Source organism: Chelmon rostratus, chromosome 18, assembly GCF_017976325.1.
Source record: "Chelmon rostratus isolate fCheRos1 chromosome 18, fCheRos1.pri, whole genome shotgun sequence".
Lineage (NCBI taxonomy): Eukaryota > Metazoa > Chordata > Actinopteri > Chaetodontiformes > Chaetodontidae > Chelmon > Chelmon rostratus.
This window is the reverse complement of record NC_055675.1, coordinates 17,199,499-17,217,340: the sequence shown is the minus strand read 5'-3', so window position 1 is coordinate 17,217,340 and position 17,842 is coordinate 17,199,499. Positions and strand designations below refer to the sequence as shown.

Genomic DNA, 17,842 nt, shown 5'->3' with positions numbered 1-17,842 from the left:
CTTTCCGGAAATGCTCTTAAAGAAAGCTAGGTGGGCGTATCCTCTAGCAGTGACGCAGCGGGTTGCGTGGTGGGCGTGTCCTCCAACAGTGATGCAGGCAGGGTGGATGAGAGAAATGTACAGGGCCAGCAGTATGTGGACACCCCTGTCGTGCAGTGATGTTTTACACAATAGGGTGCTTCCAACGTCGTGGCAACAGTTTGTAGTTGTATGATACTGTTTCCAGTGGTGGAATGTAACTGAGTACATTTACTCAAGTGCTGTACTTAAGTACAAATTTGACATTCTTTACACAACTTTATGCTTCTACTCCTCTAGATCTCAGAGGCAAATGTTGTACTTTTTACTCCACTACATATGTCTGACAGCTTTAGTTACTGGTTACTTTTCAGGTTACAATTTTTCATACCCTTTCTTGCCCATGAAATCTGGTGGTTTATAATTTTTATTATTGCTCTCTTATGAGTTGAGAAAATTCTGCTACTTCTTAAAACAAATAAAATATTAATAAAACAAACGAACAAACCTTGGATTAGCGGGAGAATGTATTGTCACAAGGCTGAAAACAGGGTTGTATTTGGCTTTTTATAGAGACATGGTTCTCATAGGAAAACAAACAATATAAACAGTAACAGCACTGGCTCCAAATTACATGGATTGTGTTATCTGCTATCTGCTGATTATAGATGACTAAGAAGAATCTCATGTCTTGTGATCACATGACAACAATGCTAAATACTGTATGTGAACTCAACTCCTATGTCCTTGCATCCTGATCAAAAATACTTATTCCATCATTGTAAGAAAACAAAACATTTAGGAAAAAATACCTTGTTTTGTCCTCTTTCTCCAAACCTCCAAAATGCCTTACAAACATTGAAATAAAAACTGAAATATTCACATTGGAAACATTAGTCAGCATTTATTTTGTCAAGGCTTGCAAGATGAAGAAAAACCCATTATAAGGAATATTTTAACTAACATGACCTCTAGTCCTGTAGAACTTTTTTCTTTATTCTGCTATCTGGTGCAATTTTTTAAATAATGTTGTTCATGAACATATCTGACATGTATGCAAAATGTTATGAATATAATACTACTACTAATAATAATGCTGAAATATTTCTTCATATTTCTGATGCCTGATATATAGCAATGTCTTGTAATCTTTTGGGCGATGTACCAAATGTTTCTGTACAATAGATAAATATGATTTATGATGTATGTCTTTATATTAAGGTCACTTTGCTACATTGCATCAACTACTACTATGTAATACATACTATATACAGTTCAATTGTGTGGCCTATTTTTTTATTTAAATTACTTCGTTAGTTAAATTCATTCTTAGATGTTTACTGCTACAAATCACAGCAGGTCACTTTTCCTTTTAATTTTGCTGTTCCATAGTTTCTATATTTTTTTTACATACCTCTTATTTATTGATAAAGGCCCATCTTATCTTATCTTATCTTATCTTATCTTATGTTTACATCTTTATATATCGTGTGTTTAACGTGACTATCTTATACAGTTATTGATACAGCAAACGCTTACACAATCTCTCTCCGTCTCACACACTCACACACACACACCGTCCGCTGGCACATGAATGACCTCCCTCCTCCATCACACCCCCCCAGAGTTGGTAGAGTCCGGGACGGAGCATCATGGCGATAGACGGTAAGTACTCGGTCTCAGGTGTACTGCGGGACATGTGTGAAACTTTGCTCTGGATAGAACGAGAACGCTGTAAAAAAATCACATTTTACCCTCAGCGGGTCTGTCATTTCTTTTTTACACAGTTTATTTTTTGAATCCTCGCCGCGAGTACCGCAGTGCTCCGGAGCTGGGACAGCTAGCAGCGCGGGGCTGATGCTGAAGTGCGGACACCCGCACCGATGCAGGAGTGTTGTGATCCCTTCATGGGATGCGCGCGTGCCCTCTCAGCCCTGTGAAGTGATGCTAAAGTGGACAGAGCCACAGATAGTCCCCGTGTTATGATTAACCGTTTGTGAAATATTTGATCAGCATGATTTATTTAAATATATACATTTATATGGCTTTAACCGAAAATCACGGCAGGCGACTTAACATCTACTTTGTTAGGCTACTGTTCGGCTACTTGGCGGATGAATATGGTGTAATAATATCGATGAAGCACAACGCTTGAGTTTGAAAACAACTCCGCTGTTGTCAAACCGTTACATTTGTGGGTGCACGTATCACCCGTGCCCTCGCTAATCTTCATGGGTAATTCGTCCAACCGATATAAAAGACCACACGAAGACACAAAAGTGTCTCCTCAAGGTTTTAATGAAAGTGACCGGAGCACATCGCCGAGCGGTGACGCAAGTATGGAGTCAGTGAGGAGTAGGCGCGTGCCTTGCCCGTTGTCCCGCTGTGGTCGCAGTTCTCATTGTGTCACGTGCAGCCAAGCGTGCAGCAGCGTTTGTTGACACACCGTGACACCTGAGAGAGAGGGTACGCCTTCATGACTTTAGCAGTGCCTCATCATGGGCACCAGTGGTACAGGGCACCGACATGAATATATCTGGAATTCACATCACATACTCGCATCTGAATTGTACATACAGTGTATCTTCAATTAGATTAAATGGTTCAGTTTTACCTGTCAGATTTTATTTTAAAATTGAATTTTGATTAGTCAGAAATGTAATTAGGGATATCTTGAATCAGTGCAGTTGTAATTGCATTACAGATTAATTTTAGTTCCCAAAATGTGTTTTGTTTATTGTTGCCTTATGTGGATGTTTGACCTTCATCATGCAGAATGATGCATGTGCAAGGATTGACACCTGAAGGCTGTATTCATATTCATTTATTAAAGAGGGAACGTTTCTTTTTGCTCACCTTAAATCTGAGTTTAATATGTGGATGTATGAGTGTAATATTTATGATCCAATATACCAACGACTTACTTACTATGATGTGGTAACTTGAAACTTCCAGTTCACGTAAGAGAAAGGACTTTGCAGTAAAATTGGAGACTTGTCATGTCTAGTCGTAAACTTTTTCAAATATAATGGAAAATGTAGTTGGTATTCATTTTGGATTTTGTGATGGATAAGGTGTACATGTGGTATATGTGGTCATTTTAAGAATTTTGGTTGAAGTAATTTAACTTTTTGCTGGGAAAAAAACACATCAGGCACAAATTATTATTCAAAATATTAAAACAGTATTGTATGTTTCAAAACATGTCTTTAAATATGAATCCTGTTGACAGATGTCAGAAGGGCCTGCCATAATGATGTTGCACTTCATAGTTGGACTAAATTTGATGTTTTTATCATGAAGTAAGCTTAAGAGTCAGAAATCACTGTGGAAGTAAAGATTTCCCTCTGCCCAAATTTGATTTGTTTGATTTTGGAGTTGCTCCAACAGTGGACAGAGGCTTTGCTGCAGTTTCAAACTTTCAGTTTTACTTTATAACAATCAACATAAACAAGTGGCTCAGCAATAAGCAGCTTGTCCTAGAAGCCAAAAGATCCACTTCTTCTGCTTCCTCTACGACTGTCTAAAGCTCTCTTGTCAGAGCATCAGGGATTTTATGGAAAGCATTAGCCAGTGTATTACTGATTAATACATTTTGGCAAGTGTTTGTCTCTGCAAGAATAGCCAACAGAGAGTTTCTCTACCATTAAGTGAATTGGTCTCAAGAGGGTCTGTCTGCTGCCTGAGCGAAGACAAGTCTGCTTCAGAGCTTTTTCTCTTCGCTCTGACATCGAGTTGTCAGTTCAGAACATTTTTCAGCATCCAGTCCTTGATGTGAGGGAACTGAAACAAGTCCACAGATGACTTGTTTACATTTTATGAGTGGAGATCAGGGGACTGCAAAATTGTTTGTCAAGATCAAAACAGGAAAAAAACAAAGGCGCTACCCAAAGTCTTCCTATTTAAACTGTTCCCCAGCTAAATCTGCTTCTGTAACTCTGTAGCTACCTGATTTATCAAATACTGAGGTGTTGAGCCAAGACAGATCATATGTGAATGCTTGTCTGTAAGTGCATAATCCTCTGGGTGGGTGAATAAGTGTGAGGGAGAAGCGAGCCAGTATCTTTCCTATTAAGCCCCAGGGGGATTAAAGTAACTGATATGTCATATTTACCAGGTAATGTAACAGCAATCTGAAGTAAAAATGTTCCATTTACTGAGAAAATAGTAAAATCTTAAAGGTATGTCCAGATAATGTAAATGATCATGTTATTGTTATGGGTGAAAAGTGAAGTATATATTATATTAAGTGAAATATATATAACCTTGATATATAAATTGTTATTCAGTATTTTCTCATCAGAATTTAATTCTTGGAGAGAGCACAGACCTTCATGTTAGGAATCACAGTTTTAAGAAACTTCAGTCAAGTTAATAAATAAAATCCAAATAATGAAACAATGATTGTCTTTTATTCTGGGGGTCTTGACTCTAAAAAAAACTGGCTACAGCACTGACTATGACAGAAATTACTACTTTAGCTCTAATGAAAGATGCATTGAAGTACTAATCACTGCATTTAATATGAATAATTAATGACACTGATGGGCTTTAGCACAGTTTTGGCCCATTTAGGGAGAGATATTTAAATGTATCCATTGTAACAGGAGGTATTGCTGCTGTAGAGATGATAGTTTGTACTTACAGAGTTATTTTAAGTACTTTGTCCCTGAATGTATACAATATCTTAAAGGAATAGCTCAGCATTTTGGGAAAGATGCTTATTTGCTAGGCTCGTTTGAGGGCAAGACGTTATCTTAGCTTAGCATAAAGAGTGGAAGTAGTAGGAAACAGATAGCCTGGCTCTGTCTAAAGTTAGAGTTAAAGTTTACTAACCAGGCCCCCCGAAGCTCAATAATAAACACAGCTGAGAAATAGTCCTGCACGTAACCCCCAACAAAACCTTAACTTAGCCAGCTGTCACTACATGCTTCCAATCTTCCAATCGCTAAGCTAAGCTAACTGGCTAATCGTCCAGGTTTACATTTAATGGAAGAATATGAAAGCATCAATCTTCTCATCTACCTTTCAGCAAAAAAGTGAATTAAAAATGCTGAACTGTTCTCTTTAGCCAGACTCATATACATATATATCATATACGCTTGCTCCTTTCTCAAATATTTCCTTCTCATGGTGCATTTATGTTAACTTTGATTGTGCATTTTCTCATCTGGTACCAGCTACTAATTTTATATTCGTTGGCATAACCATCTGCCAGCCTGAACAACCTGAGGCTGAACATATGTCTCTCCAGCTCATGGAATCTCAATTTGTACCTCTGATCCTCAACTTTTCATCTCTTTCTCTCCCAGGAGGGGGGAGGAACTGTGGTGTCCATGAGCTCATCTGTGCCAGACGAGGTAAGGCCACGTTACAGCCGAGCATGGCCCTGCGCTTCTGTGTCTCTGTTAGCACAAGAGTACATTTCTGTGCGTTTGTTTTGTTTGTTTGATGACGTGCATGCTTGGCTGTTCTCCACCACATCACTTTAAAAGCACGAAAGATTGCAACATCTGAATATTTAGCCCAAACTCTGAACCTCCCTTATTCCTGTGAATTTTAACTGAAGTTTGGTGTGCAGAAAGTGTCTCTATATAGACTTCAGAAAGCATAATGTCTGTGTGTGAATTATGCATGGCATATCAAGTTTTGGCTCACTTCAGCAAAAGAAGGCAGCTGTGTGTTCATGATTTATTCAGCGTGCAGGTTTTGTTTCGTATCAGAGGTCCATGTGTAAGCAACATTTCCAGATTGCCTACCTACTTTTTAAACAAGCATGCCCTATAAACTACAGCCAAGTTACGTATACACTTGTGGAAAAGCCTAAAAGTGGGACAAGTAATTACATGAATAAATTAATGAAGGTTTATGCTCACCATGAGGAAATTGGAGATAATTTGTTTCTGTCTCGCGTCCCAGAGATGTCGAGACACGACAGAATCATTTGTATCCCTTTGTTTTATGTGAAAACGTTTCAGCTAAATGAGCTCATGTTTCTTGGAGGTTATTATTCATTTGATGTTTTCACATTGAATGCTTCAGTGGCTGCGTTCTCGTGTTTGTTAGTCAGCTTGCTGGAGTCAGTACCTGAAAAAAAAAAAAAATGGAAAGAAGAAAGCAGACTGAATCCTGAGGCTCAGTTCGGAGTCCTGAGTTCAGCCTCAGTTCACATGCTGAAAACAAAAAAAGATTTATTTGGTTATGTTTTTTCATTTATTCTGCACAGGCACATGAACTGTACATGCGCACACTCAGAGAGGATGGGATAGGGTGGAAGAGAAAGTGGCTGAGAAGGAAAAAAAACACTTTAATCTGCTTTGCTTTTAAGAGAAATATCAGACTTTCCTGAGAATGACGGGTATTATATTAAAAATAACTGATAGCGGGGTGAGCTGTTTCAAAGGCCAGCTTGCTCCCGTTCCACTTTCCAGTGTACATTGACGGAGGGATCGGGTTTCCTCAGGTGCCTAAATTATTCAGCTGTCGTTGACATTTACAGAACAGGGCCGTGTATGAGGTGTCATCACACCTCGGGGCACGGGGCCATAAGCTGTTCATCTCGACAGGCGGCTGCTGTACCCGCCGCTGCAGAGGTCATTTTGGCTCAATCGACACAACTGTCAGCAGTGAGAGTTGATACGTAAGCCTGCCAAGTGCTGGACCGGACTAAGTGTAAGGGATTTATTACATGTCGGATTACTTCAGAGCAGGATAACTTTGTTTTCCCCTCTTCTTAGATCATTTACTATGTATAGCAACAGAAGTACTGATAGTGCTTTTTGGGAACAGCTGGCTTTAAAGAGGATATTCACTTAGAGAAGGTAAGCCTCCGCTGCCACAACGCTCCCTTATCTCTCTCCTACTTCTCTTGCCATTCTTGGGGGGGATTTAGCATTCATCATTCTGGCAGGCTGCAGCAGGCAGCAGCACTAGTTGTCAGGCTGCAGCGGTCTCTGCCTGTTGCCATGGTGAAACAAGTCCGTCCATAAGTTCGGTCTGTAGTCAGGAGGTTTGAGAAACTATGCCTCTGTTTTTCTCTCCTCCTCCCTCATTCGTGCTCTCGGGGAGATACCAGGATTTACACTGCTGGCCGGTTTAATCCGTGGCTGGTGATGATGGTTGTTTCTGAAATGAGCACCTGCTACAGAGCACATGCCGCAACATTTGGACTGTGTCTGCTTCACCAGACGCATTGGCCTTAAATGCACTGCCGTTTTATTTCTTTGTCTTTGTTCATAAGGCTGCAACGAACAAATATGTTCTATAAAATGTCAGAAAATGGGGAAAAAAAGCCCCTTCACGACTTCCGAGACTGAAGTTGATGTCTTCAAATAGGTTGTTCAAAGTCTAAAACACAGTTATCAATTTTTTATCACGTATGTGGGACACAGAAAAACAACAAATCTTCACAACTGAGAAGCAAGGACTTGAGAATGTTTTGGATATTGGCTTGAAAAAAATAATTCAAATTATGAATCAGTCACATAGTTCACATTAATTTCCTGTCATTCAAAAAATGAACTGCCCTATTAATTCAGCCCTAGCTGTTCATTCTTTTAAACTTTATTTTATCACAAATGGCATATTGAATGTAACAGTAACATGAAACAGACACAAAATATGCCACAAAATCAGACACAAGCAAAAATACCATTATCAAGAATCGGCAGTAAGAGTCATATAAAAACGAGCTAAAGTAGCACCTTAAAGCAGCGTTAATAAATATTTTTGTCATGACAATATTTAAAATGACTACGAGTAATGTTCCACATAGTGATGAACACAGAAAATGATCCAATTCTTCCGTTCCTGAGCGCCACAAAGCATTTTAGCATCTTTCAGCTCATTGTTTTGGTTTTTGATTTAATGTTATTGCTCAGTGTCGCTTCCAGACACAGCAGGCAGATTTTTTCAGAGAGGAGACCTCTGATAATCCCTCTGTACGACCCGCTCAGCACCAAATGACAGACAATGTTAGCGATTAGCAGGTGATCGTTTAGAGCTGAAGGATCAGATAAGAGTATTGGACCAACAGCCATCAGCTGGCCAGAAACATGACTCCAAATGAATCTTGCAACACAGAAGTCAGAGTTTTGGGTTATTGCTTGTACATATATTCAAACAGGATCCAGGATCAGCTCCCACACAGTGAGAAAATACTACAAACTGGAGTGCTAGTCCTTAACGGACCTTTTTCTAATGTAGCAGCACAAACTGATGTAGTTAGTAAATGATGTACCAGCTCTTGGCCGTGGGAGCGGTGGTACATTACCCACTGGGGGTAGTAAGCTAGTTAGCCAGACATGCTAACTTTTGCAGCTAAGCCTATATGGGAGCAAAATAAAACCCACATTCCTGACAGTTTTGCTCCTGTGTCATGGTTTAAAAAAACACCTCCCTCCCAACTCTTGAAATGCAGAGTGTTGCTCTAAAGCGTCATGTTCACCGCCTCAACATGTGCAGAAATCTAAAGCTTGACAGGCCTGCCCACAGTTGCTAAGCTACAATTTGACAGCCGTTGTTCAGGGGAGGTTTAGTGAACGGTCAATTGAAAACACCTGTGTGGGTGTGCAAAGCCTTTAAGGTTGGTGTCTCTAATATAATGTTGAGGGATTCACTGTTGAATACGACCCTATAATTTTGGGATCAAAAAAGGGTATTATGTGCCTCAAGTGCTTCAACTTGAAATTCAGACACCTCGCATCACAAAGCCTCGCTTGCAGCGCGCTTCATTGTACAAGCTGCCCTTTCCACCGAGGCATTTGGTCTTTAGAAATGCCGTTCATGCTTCATTGTCCGCCGTCTTCTCCTTTTCCCTCCGTTATTGCACTGCAGTGTGTCTGTGTTGTAGCCTATCAAGTGCAGGCCCGGTGCGGTTTGGCTGGTTTACTGAGTCTACGTTTCAGTAAGATACAGTCCCTTTGAGGCTCTCATAAAAATAGCACATCAGCAGCACAGGGCTGCATGGTTACATGAAGTATGGTTGGCCTACATACACTGCTGTAGATTGCAGCTGGTATGCCTTTGAAGTGGAAAAAGCACTGACTGTTTAAAAGTACAATAGCTAATGCTCCCCTGACAAAGCAGCATTTGAAGAGTTTGATTCCAAAATAAGATGCCTATCATCAAATAGAGTTATTTATGGAATTAAAGTGGCTTTGTTTACAGCCTTAAAAGCCTTCAAACTAGCTTTTTTTTTCAGCTTGCAGCCATCTGTGTTTCTTTGTATTTATAGCCATTGGGACATTTTTTTTCTTAAAAATTAAAGACTTTGCTTGGGAAAGTTACATACCTCCATAAGCAGTATTACTTATGTTTGTCGATATCTAATTTTGGATTTCTCCTTTTCTGTCTCTCTCTCCTTTTCCTCCCCCGTCTCCCCTCTTCCCTCCCTCTTTGTCTCTGTTCTTCTTCTCCTCAGTCTCTCCTGAGCTTCTGGGTGTCCTGTCTTCCATTGCAGCCTTCATGGCGTTGATGGCTCTGTTTTTTCTTTACCTCAGCAACAAGCTGTCAGTGGAGAGTCCTAACGACCTGTCACATCTCAGCGGCTATAAGAACAACCAGCCAGGTACTCAGCTCACACGCACACACACATTCGGAGGATTATTGGCTTTGTTCTGGTTTTATATGAAGACCTTGAAGTTCACCTTGTTGTTTTTCATCCTCAGACATGTGTCCCATATGAAAACAAAAACACAGCTTGCAGCACATACACCAGGCTTGCAGGCTTAAATAGACACTGGATACATCCAAACAATCCTTTGATAATACCCCCTTGCATCACTGTAATGCACGCCTCTTTAAGTAACAACAATCCGCATCCACTGACAAAAAACTAAGGCTTTTATGATCCACATTTTAATAGTACATCTTCAGCACTGCATTATGATATTAATATGCATATTCAGAGCAAAACGTGTACTTCTTTTGAGTGAAATTTATGTGCTGCTATAAGGATAACAGCTGATGAACTAAAGTAAAAAAAAAAAAAAAACTCATTATATGGCCTCAGTTTACCATTTTATTTTTTATCCTGGTGTGTTTCTGCAAACATGCAACCAAAGCACCACAAATGTTGTATTCCCCTCATTTCATAGAGAATAGAACAATGAACAATAATATATCTTAATATGTCTTCACTGAAGGCCTACAAACAGAAGGGAGCATAGCTTTGCATACAGGATTTGTTCTATAAATTCATATGTTTTATATTCTGAATATGAGTTAAAAAAAACTTGAGGATCTCCACGCTCATCTGTTAAATGACATCCTCAATGATGGCAGACTTCAATCAGTTTCCAGGTCACGGGCCAGAGGAGGATGGAAGGAAGCATAATTATCAGTATGAAAAACACCCAGAGAACAGGACACAGTTTGTAGTGGGGAAAAAAACATGGAGGATGAGAATAAAATGTGTTAAAACTGAGGCCACAGTTTTGATATTTTCTTGTGTTTTGGGGTTGCTGCTCTCCCAGTTCATTAACGAATCTGCATTTGATTGTGGTTACTATCTAAAAATCATATGATAACGTTTAACTTTAGAGTGAGGGAGCTCATAACCGCTACAGTCGCCATCATGTTTAGTGTGTATTTGCACGTGTTGGTCTCAGCACACGCTGTGATGCGGACACCGCACCCTGCTAACAACCACATGTCCGTGTCAGCGCCTCTGATGAGCTAATCTAGTGGTCAGCGTGGTGACGGGATCCCCGGCTGAGAGATGGCCTTCTTCAAGAGCTTCCAGCACAACCTACCATCTGTCAACATTTCCTCCATCTTGGACTCGGTCACCAGTCGCGTGGACGACCTGGCCAACGCCGTGAGCGACGTCACTTACGCCGTCAGCGACCAGCTGACCGAGCAGGTCACCACCATCATCAACAAGGTGCAAGACGAGGAAGATGGGGAGAACGCCAGCAACCAGGAGCCGGGTCAGAGTTCCACAGCACAGGAAGGCAAAGCCAGTAATAAAAGCATGTGGCAAATGTCGAGAGACTCAGAAACAGGCAACACAGCCTCAAAGACTAACCAAGGCAGTGACACTACAGAGGCAGAGTCCACTCAGAGCCAGCTGGAGTGGGAATGGAGGGACGGATGCTGGCGAGTTAAGAAGACAGAAGCTGAGATAGCAGAGGAAGAGAGGAGGAAGAAAGAGGAGAAGGAGCTGCAGGAGAAAAAAGAGCAGAGGAGAAAAGAAAGGAGAGAGAAGCAGCTGGAGAAAGAGGCCAAGCAGAAAAGCAAAGAGGAATCCAAAGATGGAGAGCCAGAGGGGGAAACGGAGAACAGTGGGCAAGAAAGGAAGGCGAGTGACAGTGGAGACCAATCCGCTGCTCAGCAAAGAGCCGATGACTGCGATGAACCTCCTCAGTCAACTGGTCCAGAGACCGAGGGCAGCTTATCAGAACAGACAAAGCAAACAGAAGAGGGCGAAGAAGAGGAGGCGATGGAGGACGGCCTGGAGAGAGAGGGAGACGATGAGGGAGAGGACGAGGTTTCTCGGGCTTCTTCCACAGTTAAAAAGAAAAAGTCGGACAAGAAGAAGGGGAAAGGGGCGAAGAGGGGTTCAAAAAAATCGGAAGAAGCACCGCATGTGGAGAAAAAGAAGGAGAAAGGGAAGAAAAGCAAGAAGAAAAAGAAAGGCAACCAAGGTTAGATGGTGTGCTCCTTCTTGTTCACCACCTGGGTCTCTTCTTCTCTTGCTTTCAAACTCTCAAACTGAGCCTCTTCAGAGTGCTGCGTGCCACTTTTCAAGCTTTTGCATCTTTGCCCTCGTCCTGCATTACTTTAGGCTGCGCATATTATGTTTTATGAAATAAATGTAATGTTTCACCTGCAGTCTCTATCTGTTCTGTCCAGAGGGAGTTGTATCAGACAGCGAGGAGGAAAAAGACCCCGAGGCCGTGGCCCAGCAGAACACCACCTCTGTGTGGAGCAGCAAACGCAAACAGTCCACTGAGCAGGGAGGCTACAGCAGCGAAGCCTCCAGCGAACGGGGTGAGAGTGTGCACCTGTACCTCCGATCTACCTCGAATGTTCACTGATTAACACGTTTAAATCTTCTTTGTTTAATCTGCACAAACCTCAAGTGTAAAAACAACAATATGTGGTTTAAAAGGGCTTCTGTTCCGCGCTGTTTCTTGGCCAGGAGGTGCTGACAGACTGATCCTCTCATCTCAAATGTTGAACGGTTCCTCTGATGATTATTTAATGACGCCACTACATTGTACAACAACATACAGTAACTTATTCTCTATGTGCTTTCTCAAACCCAGTCGGCAGGATAAATGTCGGCGTCGTACGTTTCTGCAAACCAACGATGTGTTGAAACTTTATTTTTCCAGACCTGACATTTATTACATTTCAATTATCGATTTTATGTTGTGAGAAGCTGTGGTTGAGGTCTGCTTAGGTTTAGGCACAAAAACCACTTGGTTAGAGATCGTGTTTTGGCATAAAATACCCAAACTATGGTCTGCTGCTGCTGCTGCTTGGCAATCATCTCGCCTTGCTGTCACGCCACCACCATCCCCTCCTCCTCAACACGAGAAACTCAGCTAATCTGAGCTACCTCTCCTCGATGCCTGTTGTAGAAGTGTTGACATGATACATATGAAACAGCTTTTCTCTGGCCTCTGGGCTGTTTATTACAGCACTTAATTGAACCTACATGATGATTACACTGAGTAAAATATTCAAATGTTTGTTGGCTGCATCATAACATGAAATAACATTTACCGCTTGAAACTTTGAAAACATAATGAGCAACTCAAGGCCGTTTTAGTTTGGAAGGATAGCCTCACCTGTGGGCCCGGCACAGCTGAACACATTAACTTGACTCTGTGGTAGACTGTATGTTGCATACATAATGAGGGCAGAGCACAGTACGTCTCCAGTAACACGCCTTTCATATCACATTACTGCTTCTGTGTCCCTCTCTGCTTCTGTCGCGAAAGCAGCCAACAGCATCCAGAGAATAAAGAAAGATTCCTCCCTCAGCGAGCACAAGCCTCCCCCGTACCAGGACGAGGGCTCGGCGCCGCGAACGTCCTCCCGCTCCCGCCCGGAGAGAGGGGTCAGGAGGGGGTCGTCCCCGCAGCGCTACGACAGCCCCCGCTGCTCCAGCGAGGCCAGCGTGGACCAGGACACTGAGAGCTACCTCAACAAAGGCTGTGAGGAGGACATACCCAGCGACAGTACAGCTGTGCTGGGACCAGAGGTGGGATCACTGCGTCCTTAAGCAACACAGTTCTGCAGTTCACTGTAAACACAGTAAAAAGTCATCCTTATTACCAGTAAGACCACCACTGTAACCAGATAACCTGTTCACTGTACACATGCTACGTCTGTGACAGTGTCAGTTACCTATACAGGTCATGTTAACATACAGAGGCAGAAGGGTGACTGGGTAGTTGTTTAGAGGGATAATAAAAAAACAACGAGACCTATGTTATATATTTTGTGGAGTTGTCTTTTTATATTATCACAGATATTTCCAACAATCTCCAAACCCAGAAAAACCTGTAATTTCATTTCGAGGTAACGTTTCGTTTTGTCACCTGGCGCAATAACTGTCAGGGAAACGCAGGCAACACCAGATGATACGTCAGAGTCGTCGTGACTGGTAGTGACTAAACGCAATAAACACTACCTCATCCGTGAACATGATCTCTGCTTGAGTCACACCAGATAGATTTTCACTGAGGAGATCATTATAGAAGCAGAAGGATCATTATATTCCTTAAATTTATTAGTGATTATTTATTAAAAAACAGTTGGACTATACAATTTTCAGCACATCACTCAATAATTATATGTTTTATCAGTTAACTTCAGGGCTATTCAGAAGCTCACTTACATTTCTCCTAATTTTTTCACTTGTCTTTGTGTTGCTGGACACATTTTCTGACCTGTCCTCGCCACAACAAGTGGTGAACAAAGTGTTCTTGCAGCAGGAAGCAAATGTTTGAATGTGTGAGGACATAAAATGTGGGTGGCAATGATTTTAAAATGATATTTTTTTCCTTTGTGAGATAATCAGTAAAAACCTACAAGCTTTAAACAGTCAATCAGTGCCAGAAAGCGAATACAAACACAGTGTTGAGAATTACATTTTTTATGTGACTTATCACCTCAGGAGGGGGTTGATGAAGGTTTTTAAGTTACAATGGCTCTACCACCTCAGACTCCCCTTCACCACACCTCTGATTCTTTCTTCCATTCAGGATGGCTCTGGTCCTCAGCTCCCTACAGCCTATGAGCCAGAGCCGCTCGCCAAATACGGCACGCTGGACGTCGCCTTCGAGTACGATTCCAGTGAGCAGTACTTGGCCGTCACGGTCACCGCCGCAACAGACATTCCCGCTCTCAAACAGACGGGCAACATCGCCTGGCAGGTCCACCTGGTCCTGCTGCCCACCAAGAAACAACGGGCCAAGACCGGCGTGCAGAAGGGTCCGTGTCCCGTGTTCACAGAAACGTTCAAGTTCTCCAGGGTGGAACAGGAGGCCCTGGGGGACTACGCGGTTCGCTTCCGCCTGTACAGCATCAGACGGATGAAAAAGGAGAAGGTCCTGGGAGAGAAGGTGTTCTACCTGACTAAGCTCAACCTGCAGGGCAAGATCGCTCTACCTGTCACCCTGGAGCCAGGCTCTGAACTCACAGTGAGAACACTTTGTGCATTTATATCCTGCACCGTGCACTGTTCTCTCTGAGGCTTTGGGATATTGCATACAATAAAGAGACCAACTGTAGAGCTGCTTCATTCAATTGCAAATTAGTCTAGGGCTTCAACTAAGCACTGTTTTCATTACTGATTAATATCGGCATTATTAATTGATTAATCTTCCTCTTATTTTCTCAATAATTAATAGTTTTTTTTTTTTGGTCTATAAAACTCTTCAACAGTGAAAAATACTCATGTAAGACAAAGAAATGCACATTCGAGACCAAACTTATGTAATTTTTGCCTGATAAATGACAATTAATGAATTATCAAAATAGTTTCCGGTTCGTTTTCGCTGCATCATTCAGTGCACCATTTCAATGATTCCTTCAGGCACAATGTCAGGGATATTGATTAGTAGATGAAGGATTGAAGAGACTTTGAAACCACTTTGACCACACAATCCTCAGAATCTTCAGCTTTCAATATTTGATATATAATTGTATGAAAATCATTGCATTGCTGTCTTTCTTCTTTGAGTATCTCCCTGTGTGTTTGTGTGTTGTCTTGCCAGGGTTGCGGCTCTCTGGTGAGCGTGTCTCGCAGTGCAGGAGCTCTGTCCTATCGCTCTACTGAAGACTCCTCCTTGCCAGAGATCCTCCTAGGTCTCATTTACAACTCTGCCACGGGACAGCTGTCTGCTGAGGTCATCCAGGGAAGCCACTTCAAAACCACAGCGTCCGAAAAACCCGTCAGTACGTACAAAACGCTTGAATCGTTTCAGCTCTTGGGTTTTGACGATGTCGATGTTACTTTTCAGTCGAATTCACCCTCCATATGTGCTCAAGGCAGTTGTTTAGGTAAACCAGACTCCCAAGTAGCATGCAACAAAAACAAATTGTGCACCATTAGATTTAAATGTTTCCTGGCAACAGCACCAGCTTTTTAAATAACCTAAACGATTAGAGCCATAATGCTGAAGCAATAGCTGCTTAACAGAGTTTCGATAAGAGCTGACCTTCTGCTGTGTTTCTCAGTCCTTCACTTTAACTCTGACTGCTTCCCCTCCTTCTTCTTTCCAACCTTGTGTGCTGTGGTGTGTGTGCCTCAGATGGTCTGTTCTGCTGTATAAAGCACTTTGTGGGGGGGCAGCTTTATATCATGAGAGGTAAGTCAGCAGTAAGTTTCTTCTCATCTTTGCAGCATAGCCATGCAAAATGTTTTGATTTGTTTTACCTGTTTTGCCTCTAATTTTTTAAAGAAATAGTTTGAAATTTTTGGAAATAAGATGACAAGAAGATGGAAGCCAGTCAGCAGATATCCAGTTCAGTAAATATGGAGACAGAGGCTGGAAACTCATCTTAGCTTATCTTAGCTTAGTACAAAGAAAAAATAAAAGAGGGTGCAAAGTTTAAAAGAATCCTTACCACCATCTCTGAAGTTTACTTTTTCTTGGTTGAAAGGAGTTCCACTGAAAGCTGTCCACTTGGATGTCTCTGGATTATCCAGATAACAAGGAATCTAATTCTGGAAAGACAAGTTTCTTCTGATTGACTGTTTAAAAATGTAATTTTTAATGCTGTAAACACCAGCAACGAATCAGAAAATCTCACAGACAACAGAACATGGCTAGACATCAGAAGAGTTGACTGAGAAAAAACCCCACATATTCTAATGCACAGCACTGGACTTCAGTCCTGGTTCTTCTTTACTTCCATATGTTGTCTCTGCTTCCAAGATGCTCTTTGATTTAAGCACAAGAACAGCATCAAGCACTTATTTCAAACTTGTGCTCCACTCTCTAATATTTGTTGCAGTACTGATATCCCACCACTTGATGGCACTGTCTCACCGCTCTCCCACACCTCCTTTCAGACACCTACGTGAAGCTGACCATGCTGGACTCCAAGGGGAAAGAGATGTCCAAGTGCAAGACGGCCGTGTGCCGCGGTCAGCCCAACCCCACCTACAAGGAGACGTTTGTGTTCCAGGTGGCGCTCTTCCAGCTGTCCGAGGTGTCGCTGGTGCTGTCGGTGTTCTGCCGCCGGAGCAGCATGAGGCCCAGGGAGAGGCTGGGCTGGGTCTCCCTGGGCCTCAACAGCTCCAGCGAGGAGCAGCAGGCCCACTGGACAGAGATGAAAGAGGCGGAGGGACAGCAGGTCTGCCACTGGCACACGCTTACCGACACATAGGAGGAAGGTTTACGAAGGCTGAACTTAACAGCATTGACAGTCGGAGTGTGATGTGCGTGTGTGTGCTGCATACAGGTGTGAGGACAGGCTTGGGTTCCCAGTCTTCACTGCCAGAGACTGCATGACTACCCTTTAATCTGCCACTTTTCTCTGAGGCAGACAGACTTAATTGGTAGAGGTGGAAGCTCCAGCTCCGGCCTTTTTATCGACAGAAAAAGGCGCCGACAGACTGAAAATTAATGACATTTTGATCACTGAACTAACCGAGACCACAAGGAAACGCTTTGTTTCCCAGCAATTCTGCCTACAGCAAAATCTGCATGTGCACTTACTGTTTACAGGACAATGTGAAGACACTTCCAAACATTCTCTGTCTCCGAATCTTGGACCAAAGAGCTCGGTCCAGGACTAGCAGACTCCTCCCTGTTTCTTCTGGGCTTCTCTGGACTTCAGCTGCCACCAGCATACCAGACATTTCTCTATCAGCCATCGACAAAAGAGAAGGCAATGAAAAGACTGTTACAAAGGGCCTGCAACATGCTGCAACTATGCTTACAAGCTATGCTTTGTACAGTTTGTTTACATGCACACGACATTATGCAAGATCCATTTTTTTCCCCTTTTATGTTTTTGGATTATCAGTCAAATGGTTTACCAGTTTTACGGCTCTCTCTCTGGGGTATGTGCTACACAAAGACAGATTTTTCTTTTTCATTGTGGTCTTGCATAACTCAGTACACTATGCATCTGACGCCACTTTAAACGAGAGGAATGAAATTCTGTCTTGCTCGCTGAGTCTCTTACAGAATTGGATGCAGCTCTGCATGCCACCGGTATCAAAGAGCAGCTTCCTTTCCTGTGTAATACAGATTGAGCCTCTCTCACCATTCAGCCTTCTGACAACTCAGCCATGTTCATTCATGTAGAAACTCGGTGCTTCCCGCTGAGGAGGAATATGCAAAAGCCTGCG

The 17,842-nt window shown here is 42.3% G+C and overlaps 1 protein-coding gene across 1 annotated transcript; it reads left to right on the top strand.

Moving 5' to 3' along the window:
• Window positions 1-5,260: 5,260 nt before the first annotated feature.
• syt14b (synaptotagmin XIVb) lies at window positions 5,261-16,872 on the top strand. Its single transcript, XM_041959392.1, has 8 exons — window positions 5,261-5,378; window positions 9,440-9,586; window positions 11,875-12,012; window positions 12,975-13,234; window positions 14,241-14,678; window positions 15,255-15,435; window positions 15,792-15,848; window positions 16,556-16,872. The coding sequence occupies exons 1-8, from the start codon at window positions 5,261-5,263 to the stop codon at window positions 16,870-16,872; spliced, it is 1,656 nt and encodes a 551-aa protein (XP_041815326.1).
• Window positions 16,873-17,842: the final 970 nt, after the last annotated feature.